This window comes from Bos grunniens, chromosome 6, assembly GCF_055505025.1.
Source record: "Bos grunniens cultivar Pamir isolate PY7600 chromosome 6, Bosgru_T2T1.0, whole genome shotgun sequence".
Taxonomy (NCBI): Eukaryota; Metazoa; Chordata; class Mammalia; order Artiodactyla; family Bovidae; genus Bos; species Bos grunniens.
The window spans coordinates 2386289-2403605 of NC_141170.1; the positions used below are offsets into that span (position 1 = coordinate 2386289).

At 64.0% G+C, this 17317-nt stretch overlaps 1 protein-coding gene across 5 annotated transcripts in view; it reads left to right on the forward strand.

Moving 5' to 3' along the window:
- Positions 1 to 5710: 5710 nt before the first annotated feature.
- DOK7 (docking protein 7) overlaps positions 5711 to 17317 on the forward strand; it is a 33585-nt gene continuing 21978 nt past the window's right edge. For 3 of the 5 annotated variants that reach the window (XM_086407394.1, XM_086407398.1, XM_086407400.1), the window contains exons 1-4: positions 5711 to 5898; positions 5968 to 6013; positions 14542 to 14772; positions 16771 to 16971. In XM_086407394.1, the coding sequence (XP_086263520.1) occupies positions 5845 to 5898; positions 5968 to 6013; positions 14542 to 14772; positions 16771 to 16971 (532 nt within the window). In that variant the 5' untranslated portion in view covers positions 5711 to 5844. The remainder of the gene's footprint in view (positions 5899 to 5967; positions 6014 to 14541; positions 14773 to 16770; positions 16972 to 17317) is intronic. The other 2 variants (XM_086407395.1, XM_086407399.1) reach the window with 1 other exon arrangement.

Here is a 17317-nt window from a genome sequence, read left to right on the forward strand (position 1 = left end):
CGGTGGGCTTCCCTGGTGGCTCAGTCGGTGAGGAATCTGCCTGCTATGCAAGAGATGCGGGTTGGATCCCTGTGTCAGGAAAACCCCCTGGAGAAAGGAATGGCAACCCACTCCAGTATTCCTGCCTGGAGAATCCCATGGACAGAGGAGCCTGGCAGGCTATAGTCCATGGGATAGCAAAGAGTCAGACACAACCGAGCAACTCACACACACACACACACACACACACACACACACACACACACACAGTCACCACTGCTGGTGGTTCCCTCCAAAACCACACCTTTGTAAATAGACCCTCTCTGAATTGTCCTAACATGTCAGCAGCAGGAACCCTGGCCAACACGCTGACTTTGTAGCGGCTTTTTCAGAATTTGCTTTTATTTTGTTTAGGGTTTTGCATTTATGTTTCTGAGTGAGAGTGGCCTGTAATTTCCCTTTCTTATACTGTTTGAGTGACTGTCTGCAGGGCTACCCTCAGACCTCATAGAGCGAGTTTAAGAGACGCTGCCCTTCTTTCCCGGTCCACCGGAGGGCTGTAGAAAGCCAGTCGTCTGTTCACTCAGAGTTTGGTGGCATCTCCTATAAGATTCCCTGGCCCAGTGTTTTCTTTCTTCTTTCTGTATTGGCTATGCTGGGCTTTTGTTGCTTCGTGGGCTCTTCTCTAGCTGTGGTCCCCGGGCTCTAGAGCACAGGCTCCGTAGTCATGGTTCCCGGCTTCGTTGCTGTGTGACGTGTGGGATCTTCCCAGATCAGGGATGAAACCCATGTCTCTTGCGTTGGCAGGCGGAGCCTTTACCGCTCAGCCGCCAGGGAAGCCCCCGGTGTCTTATTTACAGGATGATGTTTAACTACTGAGTCATTTTTTTAATAGTTTGGGACTTGTTGAGAATTCTGTTTCTTCTTGAGCTAGTTTAGGAAGCTACACTTTGGTGAATTTATCTGTCTACATGTCCACATTTATTGACAGAGCATCGTTCGTGCTGTTCTCTCTGCGTCTCATCTCACATGTATTGCTAGCTATTTCCTGTCAGCACTTGGAAGGTATTCCCCTGGCTTCCGTTCCTACTGTTGAGAAACCTGCTTTAAATGGAGTCGTGGGGCGTCCCTGGCGGCCCGGCCGTTAGGACTCCGCGTTTCTGATGCAGGGGCGCAGGTCCCATCCGTGGTTGTGAAAGTGAGATCATACAAGCCACGTGGCCAAAAAACAAATCGAATTGTGAATTCTGGTTCTTCTGACATCACTTCCCCTGTGATGCTCAGCGCTTGAGTGTTTGTCTCTGATGTGCTGTGGTCTCACTCAGGACGCGCAGGGGGGCCTCTCTGTCTCGTCGTGCCTGCTGTGTGCCGATCCCTGCTCGGCTTGGACGCTTGCTGGTGCCCGTGGCCATGGCAACTCAGGGTCCAGGCTCCTTCTCTGCAGAGCTTCCAGTGTCGCACAAGGCTTGGAGTCTGCCACAGACACTCTGTATCAGACTGCTCTGGCATCACAGCTCAGTTCAGTTCAGTCGCTCAGTCGTGTCCGACTCTGCGACCCCGTAGACTGAAGCTCGCCAGGCCTCCCTGTCCATCAACTCCTGGAGTTTACTCAAACTCATGTACACTGAGTCTGTGATGCCATCCAACCATCTCATCCTCTGTCGTCCCCTTCTCCTCCTGCCCTCAATCTTCCCAGCATCAGGGTCTTTTCAAATGAGTCAGCTCTTGGCATGAGGTGGCCAAAGTACAGGAGTTTCAGCTTCAGCATCAGTCCTTCCAATGAACACCCAGGGCTGATCTCCTTTAGGATGGACTGGTTGGATCTCCTTGCAGTCCGAGAGGCTCTCGAGAGTGTCACAAATGACACCCAAACTCGTGACACAGGCAGCCGTGTGCTCAGCTCACGACGCTGGGCCTGCTGGTCCCTGGCTTTGCTCACGGGGTGGTTCTCGTGGCCCGGGTTGTATGTGGGTCATCAGTGGGTCTTAGGCGGTTCTGTCCTTGGGGGCCGACTGGCTTTTGGCTGGGGTGGCAGGGTGACTGGGACACACATCTTTTGTCATCTGGTAGGCTACCTTGGGCCCATTCACATGGTGGAGGCCGGGCTCCAAAGAAACAGTGGGTGTGAGTGTTCCCGTTGCATCTCACTCGTCAAAGCCGGGGTAGACAGACACACTCCAACTCTCAGTGGAAGGAGGTTGCGTGTCAAGGGGCGTGCAGGCCAGAGACACTGTGGCGCTTTTTAATCTTACGTGCTCTCTGTACCCGTCTGCTGGGACTGCTGCAACAGAAGGCCACCAGTGGGGGAGTCACGCAGTAGACGTTGATTTTCTCCTGGTTCTGGGGGTGAAGTCAAGATCCAGTGAGGGGGGTTTCTGAGGAGACTCTCCTCCAGGCCTTCCTGCTGTGTCCTCACACGGCCTTGCCCCGTGCGCGTGCTGAGACACAGGCAGAAAGAGAGAGAGCGAGCTTCTCCCTCCACTTGAAAGGCCACAGTCCTATGGGGTCAGGGCCCCGCCCTTATGACCTCATTTGACCTTTGTTGCCTCCTTAGAGGTCCCAGCTCCAAACACAGTCACCTTGGGGCTAGGGCCTCAACAGGTGGATTAGCGGGCACGTAGGTGGGTCCATAACACCCTGTCTCACCACGTGGTGAATGAGGAGTGTGGGAGATTGCGGGGCTGGGAGGCGGTGGTCATCACTCCCGCCCGTGCTCCATTGGCCACCACTCCTTCATGTGGCCCCACCTCCCTGGGGGGAGCTGGGACCTGCAGAGGGGTGACTCAGGGAGTCACTCGGGTGGCGTCAGGTGGAGTGTTGCCACGATCAGCTGGTGCATGTTTTTCTCCAGCCTCACTGAGCACCTGGAGACACAAGACAAGGCGGCCTGTCCCCGGTCCCCGCACGCTCTCGTGTTTGTAAAACTCACGATCATTTTGAAAGACGCTCACACGCATCCTCTCATTCAGGTGAGTGCTCAGTCGCTCAGTCGCGTCTGACTCTGCCAGCCAGTGAACTGCAGCCCGCCAGGCTCCCCTGTCCATGGGATTCTCCAGGCAACAATACTGGAGTGGGTTGCCATTCCCTTCTCTGGGGGATCTTCCCGACCCAGGGATCGAACCCAGGCCTCCTGTACTGCAGGCAGATTCTTGACTGTCCGAGCCAGCAGGTCAGCCCTGTCCTTCAGGAGCTCATCATCACAACGTCAGGCTGGAAGAGGAAACAGGCCAGAGAAGTCGTGCGACAGTTAACGTTCATTGGGCTGTCGAGGGTCAGGTGCAGCGTCAGACGGCAGGTCCCGTGGCTGCAGAGCCACTGATGGGGTGACCGTGCCCTGTGGCCACAGGGTCTGGCCGTGGTGGCAGTGTCCTTGGCGGTGACGTCCAGCAGCAGCGCCCACGGCTGTGTGATCAGCCGGCTCTGACCCGTGATGGCGGTGGGCTTCTTGGAAGGCAGCAGCCGTGGCCCGTGGCTTTGGAGTCTGCCCGGGCAGTGGTGCAGAGCTGCAGTGGCGTCAGGTCTCTGGAGCGTGGCTGTGCCCCCGGCCTCCTGCAGGTCCTGCTGATCCCCGCCTGCCCTGGGTTCCACCTGAGGCCTAACGATCTTCCCACAGATTCCTTCCCGCTTCAGTGACCAGAGTCGGCTTCTGCCCCTTGCCACCAGCGACTCTGGCTGCCACGGCTGAGGGAACTGTCTGAGTCTGCTTAGGCAGCTATGACAGAAATACTGTAGACTGCGAGGCTGAAACAACAGATGCGGTTCTTAACAGTTGCTGAGGCCGGAAGTCAGAGATCAGGGTGCCAGCCTGGTTGGGGTCTGGGGTGGGGGCCCTCTTCCGGGCGTGCAGATGGCTGCCTCTGGCTGTGTCCTCAGAGTGGGTACGGAGAAAGATCACGTCTTCTTACGAGGATGCTAATCCAGTCCTGGGGATCCACCCTCATGACCTTATCACCCCCCAAACCCTACTTCTTCATACCATCCCCTTGGGGGTTGGCCTTCAACATGAATTTGGGGGGTGGGGACACATGCATTTGGTCCACAGCAGGAGCTTAGGAATGAGAGGCCAGGATCCCCCCGCCCCAGGTCCAGAGCGAGGCTGGAAGTTGGGCCTGCCTCTCAGTCGCCAGCGTTGCAGCGGGGGGGGGCGATGGGCAGCCGTCTGTCCCCACAGCAGCCCGCGTTTTCTGGGGCCCATGTGGGAGCAGGTGCAGCTGCTGGGCGTGGCAGGAGCCTGGGTCTGGGCCAGTGCTGCGGAATGCGGCAGGGCACTGCCCCTCCCCGTGGGGATGAGCATGTGCCAGGCGCCTGGGGTGGCAGATGTGCTGGTGGCCACAGCCCCCCCAGCGCCGCCTGGCTCGCTGCTGGCCGTCCTGGGCCAGCGGCTGGGGGGCCTGGGATGAGCGGGCAGCCGCCCTGCAGAGGCGGTGCCCCTGGAGGACGGGAGAGCGAGGCGCCTCCTGGGCCTGGGGTGACCCTGCTCCGCATCGCACCCTGGGCATGCATTCCCAGGACATTCGAACTGAGCTCATCGCCCCCCCCCAGGGCCCTGCCTTCTCAGATTCCCAGGGACAACGGGGACAGGGGTGCACAGAGAGGACAGACTTGGCCCTCTCTGTGCCCAGCATGGTGGTTGCTGAGCTGGGACCCCAGCCCAGCGGTCTTCCTGCCCACATGACCCCATGCCCTGCTCAGGGCTTAGCCAACGGAGGTCAGTCCTGGAGGTGCCTGTGGTTCTGAGTGTTAGATCCTTCTCCGTGAGAGGCAAGACCTGGACGGGATGACGACACGCACCCGCGTTCCTACCCGTGCGGATTTCAGGGTAACAGGACACCGCAGAGCCTTCCCCCCTCCTCCCGGCCAGATCCTCAGCCGCCTCAGGGTGGGACCCTGGCTGGGGCGCACTGCTTCTCTTTGCTTTTCAGAGCGCCGGCCTGTCTTTGCCACTGGCCCCAGGGCCTCGTCGACACTCCTAAAGGTGTGAGTGTTGGAGGTCGCCTCAGAAACGGGGGCTGACATCTGAGATGTGGACTCACCTGGGTTCCCAAAGAACTTGGGCGGCTGAGCAGGGGCTGTGGGTGGAAGGACGGAAACCCGAGGCTCAGAGCTCCCCCGCTGCAATGGGGGCTCTCTCACGGGCTTTTACGGAGCAGCCTGGAGGGACGGACCACCCCCACTAGCAGCCAGTGGCAGCGCGTGCAGGCCCGGGACGACTCAAACTGGGGCACTGGCCCCACTAACCCCCGGCAGCAGTCCACATTGGGGTCCTTGCTGCCAGGGGACAGGAATGCCCTCCCCCATCCTCCTGCCTATGGAGCAGGGGTGGTCTGAGGGGTTGGAAGGGAGCAGGGAGCAGGCAGGAGAGCTGGGTTGGGGAGTGAGGCGACGTCCTGGCCAGAGGTCCGTGGTGTCCGGTGACAGCTCAGAGGTGGTGGGAAGGACAGGTGCGCGAGGGTGAGCCAGCTTAGAGGAAGGCACACTTGCAAACCGGGACCCACCCAGGGCGGATGCCTCTTCCGGTGGTCGTTGCCTGTGCTTTCGGAAGGAAGCGGGGCCCCCTCCCCCGCCCACCCCACTGGGGTGAGCAGGCCGGAGCCCCAGGGTCCGAGCTTCCGCAGCACGAGGTCCGGAGGGCAGGGCGCTCAGGTGGCCCCAGGTGCCGCGGGGGCGCATCGCCCAGGCGGGGCGCGGGTGGGGCAGGACCGGCGGGCTGGCACCTCGGCCCCGCCCGCCGCGCGCGCCGCCCCGCCCGCCGCCCCGCCGGCCGGCGCACGGCGCTCGCGGAGCTATTTTGAAAGTGACCCTGGGCTGGGCGGCCCGCGGGGCGGCGGGGAGAGGCGCGGCGGGGCGCGGGAACCATGACAGAAGATGACCGAGGCGGCGCTGGTGGAGGGCCAGGTCAAGCTGCGGGACGGCAAGAAGGTCGGGGCCGCGGCGGGCGCGGGGCGGGGCGGGCGCGGGCGGCGGCTCACGCTCTCTCTGTCCCCGCAGTGGAAGACTAGGTGGCTGGTGCTGCGCAAGCCTTCGCCGGTGGCAGGTGAGCGGGCGCGGGGTGCCGGCGCGGGGTCGGGGGCCCCGCGCGCGCGATCGGCCGCCGGCGGCCTCCTGCGTGCGCCCGGCAGGCCCGGAGCGCCGGCCAGCTCGCCCGAAATAGCCGGCAGCGGGCGCCCCGGGGCGAGGGCTGTAACCGGAGAGCGCCCCGGCCTCGGCCTGCGGGGACCCTCTTGGCGCCCCGACTCGGCCTGGAGCCCCGAAGTCGTCTCAGACCCCAGATCCCTGGGCCGACCCCCCTTGGCAGGAGGGCTGACAGTACCTCAGAGGGACCTGGGGGGGTTGGGGGAGCCGTGGAGACGGGAGGGCTGAAAGGGCAGGAGCCTGTTCTGGCCCCCTCCCCCATCGCGCCCCAGGGAGCATCCCAGAAAGTCCCGGCCCAGTGGGGACTGAGCTGTGTCACTGGCCCCAAATCCAGATGGGGTGTCAGGGCCATGTTGACCCCAGGCGCCGCCACCGCCCACCCCCCCAATCTTGCCCAGGTGGAGCTGAGGCTGGACCACCCAGGTGGGAACAGAGAAAGGGGAAAGCGGCCTCCTCTGGGGATGTGTCCTGGGAACCCCTGCAGGGCCAGTGCGCCCCCTGGGAGGAGGGCACGTGGAGCTGGGCATCTCCAGCCTCAGTCCTCAGCGAGCGGCGGCGACCCGGAGGCTCTGAGCCGGGTGGCTGCAGCTGTTCCCGGAGACAGGTGCCCTGGAGCCAGCCCAGGTCCCCGGGGGTCTGTGTGGGCTGCTGGGGGTGTGCGTGCACGCTGCCTCACACGTGCGAGGCTGTCGGTCTTCCGGCACACCTAGGGGTGCTGTCAGTTCCCAGGGAGCTCCCTTCCTCCATCCGTTGGCTGAGCCGGCTCTGGGAGCCGCACGGTTGTGGGGCAAGGGCCTGCGTTTGGCCTTGGACACGCTCCTCCTGCCTGGAACTCAGCATCTCCGCCAAGGGGGCCTGAGCCCCGCACCCCCTTCACTCAGCTCACCGGTCTTGCAGGCCCAGCCCCGTGCCTGGTGCTGGGGGACCCTAGTCCCGGGGAGCTCAAGGAGGCCTGGCGGGGCTAGGGGCCGGGAGACAGTGGAATCCTTGCAGTGGCCAGGCTGTGGGTGGCCGAGGTGGGGCACAGGCGGTGTTGATGGAGGGGGCAGGGGCCGGCTGGGGCCCGGGGCTGGGGCTGCTTGCGGGGAGGCTGATGAGCTAGGGCCTGTGCGGGCCTCTGGGGAAGGTGACCCACCCGAGCACAGCCCCGGGCAGGCCTCGTCGCTCTTGCTGGGGCGGGTGGTGACGTGCAGCCCCTGGTGGTGGGTGTCATGTCCGTATCCTAGAGAGCTGGGTGAGGGCTGTGCCCTGGCCGGCCCCAGCAGGCACGCCTGTATACCGGGCCCTCTGGCAGCGGCTCCTCACCACCGCAGACTTAGAGTCTGTGAGTGGACTTGTGGTGGTCGCGCATGCGCAGCCCCATGGGAGGAGAGCATGCCACGGGCCTTAGGGGAAGGAAGAGCCGCCTCTCCAGGGTGTTAGGGCGGCGGAGCTGGAGGGGACGTCCCCAGAGAAGAGGGTTAGGCACTCCAGGCAGGACCTTGCCCGGGGACTGGGCGGGAGAGGACTGGGCGGGAGGACGGTCCACGTGGCCCCTCTGGGTTGCTGTCTGTCCTGAGCCCTGCACCCCACGTCCTGGTCCTCAGAGTCTCGGGACCCCCACTGTGGTCCCCCATTCGGCCCGAGGATCTGTCCCCACTCCCGTCTCTCCTCCCTGGCCCTTAGCCGGTGAGCCAGCCCCTCTCCGGCTTGCTGGGGGCCTGGCTGTGAGGGGTGCAGCTGCCTGGTCCCCCTTATCCTGAAGACCGGCTCCCTCGGTGGACCTGAGTTGGGGGCAGGCCCTTGCATGTGGGAGTCTCACCGCGGAGACTCCCCAGATCCCAGCTGCAGCAGAGGGGAGCCTGGGGACAGGAGGAGGGGCCACCCTGCCTACTCTTCGTGAAGACCCCAGGGCTCTTGCTTTTAGAAATCGTTTCCCTGCCAGGTGGGCCCAAGGGGAGCAGTAGGGGGTGTTGGAGGCTCTGGGCAGGCGGAGGGCACAGAGGGCCCCTCTCCACTTGGCCCCTGCTTTGCTGCTTGCGCTTTGTTTTAGCCAAGACCACTTATGCTCGTAATAAAGTTTAGGGAATCAGAGGGAGGGGAACGACTATGGGAAGAGGGGACGGGCTTTACTGAAGCTTCAGTGAGAACTGCCCTCGGGGGTCCCCACCTCTGTCCTGGCCTGAGAATTCCTGTCCGGGTCCTTTCGCCGGGCCAAGCCCCCATGAGAGGAGGGTGGTGTGGCCCACCCCAGCTGACCCTGGGCAGCCTCTCTCTGCGCCTCCCTGGGTCGAGGCTCAGGATGGTGGGAGATGGTCTCTCCCGTGGTTGAGCTCTGGAGGGCGGCCCACCCATGGGCGAGGCGTGCAGAGGGTCGCGAGCAGCCAGGGCAGCTCCCTGGGCACCGGCTCCGAGGGCCCTGCTTCAGGGACTCCCGTGTCGCTGCTGGGGCCGCATTATTCTGCCCAGAAAAGCCGGCAGGAGGGACCCTGAGTCCTGGAGCTGGCAGGGCCTTGTAGACAGCAGGCTGAGACCTGGTGACCCAAGGGCTCTGGCCCTGGATGAGTGGGTGTGGTCTCCTGACCCCTCCCCCGACCCCATGTGCTCTGCCCTTTGGCCAGCAGGCAGTCCACGCCACTCCTGTCCTGGGGAGGGCTGGTCTAGTGCTCCCCCTGCCGTCTACGCTCCCTCCTGGTGCTGAGTTCCTGGAGGGCAGGGACCCTGACTTAGCCTCACAGGTGATGCTGGGGCTAGGGCCTGCCAGGGGACACAGGCTGGGAGCCCAGCTGCTCTCAGCAACACCTGGGTCCTGCAGACAAACCCAGGAACGGGGTCCTCAGGGCACGTGCCCCCTAAGTCTCCATACCACCGGCCTCTGTCCCACCCCATGCAGTGGCAGCCCTGCTGAGGCGGGCATGTTTGAAGACGAGAGGACTCTCAGGTGGTGACGCCCAGGAGGATCCTGCTCTGGTCCCACCTTCTGGCCTGAGATCGGCCATGTCCCCCAGAAATGGGTGTCCTATCTCAGTCCTGGGGTTGGGCCAGCCCCCAAGCACAGGCTAAGGGTGGAGACCAGCCCTCTGGTCCCTGTGGACCCTTGACACGGAGGGCCAGGCTTCCTGCAGCCCCTGGGTCCAACCAGGAGTCAGAGCACCCCGGGTCAGGTCTGGCTGCTGCTCTGACCAATTGCATGATGAGAATGAGTCCTCACTGGGCTTGCAGGGTAGTCCCTGCAGAGGGTGGATGGGCAGCGGGTTTGCAGGGGCCCAGGGCCCTGACTGCTCCTGCTGCCGCCTGTGTGCTGAGGCTGCGAAGCCCCTGGAGCCCCACGAAGCCCCTGGTGCCCCGCGAAGCTCCCTGGTGCCCCGCAAAGCCCCCTGGATCCCCGCGAAGCCCCCTGGAGCCCTGCGAAGCCCCCTGGAGCCCTGCGAAGCCCCCTGGTGCCCCGCGAAGCCCCGTGGCATCCTGCACACACACACACGGTGGGGCACTCTCCCCCTGAATTGGATCAGCAGCAGGCCTGGGCCTGTGTGTCAGGAGGCCGGTGGGTCAGGTGGCCCGGGGCCCCGGCAGGCAGGCCTGGTCAGCAGCCCCCAGCCCCAGCCCTTGGGCGGCCCCTGGGGCTGTTGCCCAGCAGCTCTGCGGAAGGCACAGCCCAAGGTCACCATGACCAATGAGCACTGAGCCCCACAGCGCTGCTCCGGCCGTGTCCCCGTGGGTGGGCGTCCGCCTCGTCTCCCCTGCCGGTTCCGTCCTCCCTGCCGGCCCCCCACCCCCATGAGGCCCGGAGGCCTGCGGCTTCCCGGCTGCCCTCCCAGGCGCTCAGCCCCGGGCCGTAAACGCCTCCGGGTGCCCATGACTCTCGTGGTTATTTTTACATCTTCAGGCGCCGTGTCCAGCTGCCTGCGTGCAGGCCGCCTGGCGTCCCTTGGGCCTCTTGGGCTCATGTGTCTGTGACAGAAACCCCACCCCGCCTGGCTGCCCCCTCCTCTCCCTAGGTCCCCCCCGCCCCCATCCAGAATCATCCTCTTCTTTCTTTTCCCTCAGCCCTTCCTCTGCCCACCAAGGGGTCCCATGAGCTGGCCGGCCTCTGGCAGGGGGCAGGCCCTGCCAGCTGTCACTGTGGTTACTACAGAGCCTGAGCCCCCTTTCCTCTGCCCAGCCTAGCCAGCAGCTCCCCTGGCCGGGACAGCTTTGCTGTTGTGCTGTGCCCACTCTCCACACGCAGCCAGCCTGGGCCCTGTTTGATGACAGCTCTCAGGCTCCCGTGAGCTGGGATGAGGCCTCGGCCTGGCTCAGCAGGCCCACCTGGCTGGACCCCACCTACATCTCAGATGGCTCTTCCCCACCCACATGTTGGCCTCTGGGCTTCTGCACTGGCTGTTCCCTCTGGCACAGTGCTGTTCCCTGCGTGCTGCCGGGCTGGTGCCTTTCATCCCTCGGGAGTCTGTGTCCCGTTTGGGAGGCCCATGAACAGCTGCTGTCATCAGGTGCCTGCTCCGGGCCCCTGAAGAGCACGTCCTTAGGGTTTGCCCCTGGCTGGGCTCAGTGCAGGCTGGTGTAGGAGACCAGGGTGGGTGCGCGTGGTCCATAGGCAGACCCTCCCCAGTGTTTGGCGGTGATGGGACGGTGTCCGGCTCCCGGCCGAGGTCCCTGCTGGCTGGCCTGTGGCTGAGGGCCTCTGCGTGCCCGGCCAAGGCTGTGTTAGTGCCTCAACTCTGCGGAGCTCTCATTTGAAAGTAGAGGCTCTATGAGCTGAGTGGGGGGTCTCTGGTCACAGGCGTGGGGCTTGGACCAGTCAGGTGGTCCCCACCACAGTGCCCACGCACAGAGTACGTGTGTGTGTGTGCGTGCATGTGAGCAGGTGTGCGTGAGCACGCAGGCATGTGTGACCGGGTGTGTGTGTGTGTGTGTGTGTGTGTGTGTGGACCACCTCGTTTCATCTTCCCACTTCGGTGACGGCCCCTCTCTGCCTGCCTTCAGCACGACCACTCTGGTCCGCTCCACCCCCTGCCCGAGCCGCCCCTTCCAGGCCGCCCTCCAGGCCCCGTGGGAGGCTTCAGCTCCCGCCCCCGGGGTCCCAGTGGCTCCAGGCCCGGTGGCCGCCTGGCTGAGGCTGGCTGCTGTGAGCGGGGCCCTTGGGCCCACGGAGCCTGGCATGGAGATGAAGGGTGGGAAGGCTGGCGGTGCTCCCTCACTGGTGACCGGGAGACCTTGCTGAGGGACCGGCCTCACTTGTGGGGCCTCGTGTGAGGGGTGCAGCCCTGGGTGCTCACGGCAGGGGGCCCGGGTCGGGCTGAGCAGCTGCTGCGGGCCCCCGCGTCCTCCACGCGGTGTGTCCCGGGCCGGCGGGCCGCTGCCCCTGGAGGCTCGGGCGCTCACCCGGGTGCAGAGCAGCTCTGAGACCCGCTTCGTCTCAGGTCCCAGACCTGAGAATTGCCGTTGCCCTGGTGCCTGTTCCTTCCACAGCTTTTCACTAAGCAGCACTCTCTACAGGATGGGTTTTAAAGACAGGACCCCTTTATGGCTGGAGCAATGGGAGGGGAGGGGCAGGGCAGCTGCCAGCCCGGGGCCCCTCCCGGCCCCACGCTTGCCGCCCCTCTCCTGGGCCGCGTCCTGCGCCAGCTCGTGGGAGACCACGGCGGGGTCTGGAGGTGACTCCTCCGGCCGCCACCGTCACTGGGCTGTGACTGCGGGCAGCTTCCACTGGGCAGAAGGTGGGGCTCGGCACACAGACGTGTCCGCTCCCCGCCGCCATTTACGTTCATACTGAAAAAGGAGACAGTGACCGGCCTGGTGTCTCAGTTCCTGGGGCTGAGGTAGCAAAGCATCGCAAACCCAGGGGCTCGAGACGAGAGGTGTGCTCTCTCCCCGTCCTGGAGCCTGGAAGCCCACACTCAAGGTGTCGGCAGGGCCACGTGCTTCGCGAAGGCGCTGGGGAGCGCTCTCCCGCATGCTCGGGCTCCTGCACTCATGGGCACGTCGCTCCGTGACTTGTCTTCTCATGGCCTCTCTGTGTGTCTGTGTCCCCCCTCCCGTCTCTTACGAGGACACTCATCTTTAGATTTGGGGCCCCCTTGGACAATCCATCGAGATCTTTAACCTGACCACATCTGCACAGACCCTTTCTCCAAACGAGGGCGTGTCTGCAGGTTCTGGGAGTCAGGACGTGGACACGTTTTTTTGAGGGGGTCCTCATTTACCCTGCCACAGACAGGCGAGGGCACGAGTCTATTCTCAAATCTCTGTAAGGAGTAGGCTGTGAGCTGATTTCAGATAGAGCCCGGATCCAGGAAGACTGGGTAGGCCGGGAGAAAAGGGTTTTGGGGACAGATGTTGGCTCTGCCACACAGAGCCAAACCAGCCTTGCAAGGGCAGGCGTCCTCCTCCTGTGATAGTGGGAGGCATCAGGGAGCCGTGGGGCAGCCCAGGGGCCCTTGTGGCAAGCTGGATTCCAGACCACGAATTGGAAAATCCGGGGCCTGAGCCAAATCCGCCCGTCTCTTGCTTCTGTGATGAAGTTTTGTCATAACACAGTCATACACGTGTGTGTGGTCTCTGGCTGCTTTTGCAGTTAAGAAGCTGTGACGGGGACTTCCTGGGTGGTCGAGTGGCTAAGACTCCATGCTCCCAATGCAGGAGGTGCAGGTTCGATCCCTGATTGGGAAACTAGCTCCCACAGGCTGCAATGAAAGATCCTGCAGATCCTGCCTGCCGCTGCGAAGACCAAAACCCCCTGGGCTGCAGCTAAGACCCGGCACAGCCAAATAAATAAATAGTGAACAGAAAAAACTGACAGAGACTGCGTGCCCCACGCAGTGGAATATAGTTACTGTCTGACTCTTCACAGGAAAGTTTACAGACCCTGCTCTTGGCTACATTATAGGGAGCATAGCTCCTAGAAACAAAGGAGGTGACAGGCTTGCCCTGCCTTTGCTGGTCAGGCCACGACCGAAGCAAACAGTCGTTCCTGAGATAGAAGGGCCTCTCCCTCATCGGTGCTGGGTGACCGGACTGTCACAGTAGAAGAGCACCGCCTTCGCGAGCTTGCCTCCCAGGGTGGGGGGCGGGCAGACGGGAGACGGGACGGCCAGCCGCACGGCGACACCCACGGGAGAGGCCGGTCTTCCCGGGGGTAGGAGCGGCAGGACGTGCTTGGCGTGTCTGGGGAGCAGCCTGGTGTGGGTGACAGGGCTGTGCGCACGCTGGGCTCCCGTCCGTGGTCACCCCCGTGTCCACGCGCTTCTTTGCTGGGAGTCTCTCTGTGTTCATGGCCTCCCAAGGCTTTCTCCTCTTGAGCCTCTGGTGACACCTGGGGGGCATTTCCATAACAACACGTGCCCTTTGTGCCTCCTGAGTGACTAATTTCTCTCTGGGCCGGGCCACGCGTTTCCAAGGGAGCTGTGTTCTGGAGAGAACATGCCCGAACCCTCGGGTGGCAGGTGGGTTTCCGTGGGCTCTGGGGTTCTGTGTATTCCCCTGGGGTGGGCAGGTGGATTTCCGTGGGCTCTAGGGTTCTGGGTATTCCCCTGAGAATGAAAACATCCTTGCTTTTTTTTTTTTTTTCTGACATAAGCATTTCAAACGCTAGGGACAGGGTCTCAGATAGGAAGCGGAGCCCCCATCGCAGGCTTTGGAGACTTGTTAATAGGGGCTTGTCGGAGCCAGCCCGTCCTGCAGGCTGGGGTCCAGTCTGCCTGTGGGTGCGTCCCCACCTGACCGCAGCGGTGTGCACGTCCGGGACACGCCGCCCGCCCTCTGTCTTCACGGGGCAGGGGTTGACGGGCAGGCAGGAGGCGCCACCTTGGTCTCCTTCTGCTGGCCAAGCTGAGTGTGGAGTCAGGCTCTGGGGTCCGGGTGTCCCTTGGGTCTGCAGGGAGGTGTTTCCAGTGTTGGGTGGGGCGGGGAAGTGCTCCATCCCGAGAGGTCCTCCAGTGCCCACCCCCAGCCCTCTCCTGCCCCAACGAGGGGGCTGGTTCACTGAGCTCAGGGCCACCTCGCACTCCAGGGTCTCGGTGTTCGCATCAGGCCCGGGACCCTCACCCTCAGCAGAAACTGGGTGTGGCCAGGCGGGGCGCGCCTGCACTCAGGAGGGACATGGAGGCCCGGACCCAGGGCGGCTCGCCAGGGCCACGCAGGTGGCTCAGTGCCGTGTTTGTGTTTGGAGCGGCGTCCCCCCAGGGCCGGGGCAGGGTGCAGGCCCCAGCTGGGGGCCCCGGGCCGGGTGGGTGGGTCCTCACCAGGGAGTGTCCCAAGCCCACTTCTGCCCGCGTGGCCCGTGGCCGTGTGGGGTGGGGGTACCTTTTGCACATGAGGGTCTTGAGGCTCAGGGTGCCCGGGGCTTGCTGGGGGCCGGCCGTACCTGGAGCCTGGGTCTCTGGGGTGCGGCGGGGTGGTGCCGGGCACTCGGGGCAGTGGCCGCACTGACCCCCACCCCCACGCCCCCCGCAGACTGCCTGCTGATGCTGGCCTACAAGGACAAGTCGGAGCGCGCCAAGGGGCTTCGGGAGCGTAGCAGCCTGACGCTGGAGGACATCTGCGGGCTGGAGCCCGGCCTGCCCTACGAGGGCCTGGCCCACACGCTGGCCATCGTCTGTCTGTCGCAGGCCGTCATGCTGGGCTTCGACAGCCGCGAGGCCATGTGTGCCTGGGACGCCCGGATCCGCTACGCGCTGGGCGAGGGTGAGTGCGCCCAGAGCCTACGGGGACGGTCTCTTCCTGCCCTCAGGGGTCCCCGGGGGTCTCACTGCTGGGCTGCAGAGGCTGGGTCATGACTCCCAGTGCCTGCTGAGCGCCCTCTGGTCAGCCGTGATTGGGGCGATGGTGGGTTCACAGGGGAGATGCCTCTTGAGCTCCCGAACTTGGCCACATCCATATGACCTGGGGGCCTTTAGCCCAAGCGGGTGGCCGCCTGACTCCGGAGCCTCGGGGAGGAGGAGCCAGCCCCCCTGAGCCCCACAAGGGGGGTGCAGGGTACAGGATGGGGTGCTCTCGGGAGAAGGGCAAGACCCAGCCCCCCCACATGCCCACCCGGCTGGTCAAGCAGAGGCAGGCCGGCCCCCAGCTGCGTCGTCAGAACCCACGGCTGGCATCTTTCATCCGCGCAGCTAGCTCACAGTGCTGCGTCGGCTGCGGGCAGGTTGTGCGTGTGTGTGCATGGGCACGTGCGTGTGTGTGGGCACATGTGTGTGTGTGGGCACACGTGTGTGTTCTCTCAGGTCCTCGCACATCACAGTTCACTGCAGGATGCCAAGTGTAGCTCCCTGTGCGGGTCCAGTAGGACCGTGTCACTTACCCAACGTGCACGAAGCGCTGTGTGTGTTCAGTCCCAAAGCCCCGCGTTATCTCAAAAGCTGTGATGTTTTAACACAATATTTAAACAGTTAAAAATGAAAGCTCGAAGCCCACGATGAACAGAAATGGCAAAGTCTAAAGCGGAGCTGGTCTGTGAGCCGTCTTTAAACCTTCCCGTCCGCACCTTCCCCAATGCCACAGCCAGCCTGGGCTTTATTTAAGCTGTTTCACTCACCATGGACTTTTTGCACTGATTTTTGTTGTTTAAATCATCGTTAAAATATCACTGATCTTGGCCCCTGTTTTGCACCCTGAGTAAGGGGCCTCACTCACCTCAGCCCAGCCCAGCTAGGGGTCAGCGGCTCGTCCCTCCTCCGGGAGCCCCCAGATCAGGCGTCTAGGGTGGGGGATGTGTGGAGGCCCAGTGAGGGGGCGCAGGGGCAGGAGGGAAGAGCCTCTTCCAGAAAGTTCTCCCGTCGGGGTTCCTGCCAGTTCAGCCTGGCTCAGCGTGTGACTCCACTTCTGCTAGGGTTGGGGGTGGGGGAGTGGGCAGGGGCCTGGTGCAAGGCAGCCGGTGCCCTGTCCTGGCACCTTAAATAGAAATCACCAGGACATGGTGATGGGTTGCTGACCCCTGGCCCCCTGGGGCCAGGCTATGAGGGTCCTTGCCCAGGGGCTGCTGCCCACCACGGGGGCTTGGGTGGGCTCAGGGCGGGAGGAGGAGGCAGGGCTGGGGCTGGCCCCTCAGCTTCGGGGTGGACACGGGGCCGATGGGCACCAGCCAGGAGGCTGCCGTCCGCTCCTGGGCCTGGCTGCTCTGGGATGCACCCCTCTTCCAAGGTCCTTCCGAGGCTAGGGGGCGCCTTGTGAGAACAGAAGAGCTCACCACTGCCCTCCTGAGGGGCTTCAGGGGCAAAGGGCTGAGCCTGAGGTGGAGAGGAGGTCTCGGGGAGCTAATAGTCATGCTCAGCGCCGGGAAGACCCTCTCAGTGGAGCGGGGAGGGCCTGGGGTTTCCTGCATGTCCCCGCGGCCAGGCTGGGACTCTCCAGAAGGGGCCGGAGGCTGGGCCTCCTAGGCCTCTGTGTTCCCATCTTTGGAATGGGACCACAGCAGCTGCGCTGTGTGGGGGGCGGGGTTTCTCAGAGGAGGCGCCCAAGGCCTCAGACTTACCAGCCATGGCCTGTGTGCTTCTCCCGGAGCTTGCTGGGGTTGGTCCAGCCTTGTTAGGGTGGGAGGTGGGGGCGATCAGGGCGGGCTCCCTGAGGACGGGACAGAGCGGGGCCATGGCACCGAGTGGCCCTGCCCTCGGGAGCTGACACCTGGGCTCGTGCTTCCTGGCCGCCGTCCGCTCCCAGCAACACCCTGTCGCCCCCGCCCCGCCCCAGTGCACAGGTTCCCCGTGATCGTGGCTCCGGGCACCAAGCTGGAGAGCGGCCCCGCCACCCTGCACCTCTGCAACGACATCCTTGTGGTGGCCAGGGACGTCCCCCCAGCCGTGGCGGGGCAGTGGAAGCTGTCAGACCTCCGGCGCTACGGGGCCGTGCCCAACGGGTTCATCTTTGAAGGCGGGACCAGGTGTGGATTCTGTAAGTACAGGCGTGGGCCGCGGGCTTGCTGGCCGGGCCGTGGCCCCAGAGCCAGCCCTCCCGCTTGCCCTGGCCTCTCTCGGGCCCGCAGCGGCCTGCGGTCTCAAAGAGACTGACGCTTAGCCCCCAGCCCAGACCCTGCGCTTCTGGCCGGAGGCAGGGGCTTGGGGGCTGCGAGCGGCACCCTCCCGAACAAAGTCGGTGCAGGGCCGCCCGGGGGGCGGTTCAGGGCCCGGTCACAGGGCTTCAGAGCCGCTCAGCCAGGAAAAAAAGAGAACAGACGTGTCCACTGAGGCTATGCTTAGCAGACGCATCGGCTCCGTGGGCCCTGAGCCCCCCACCCAGG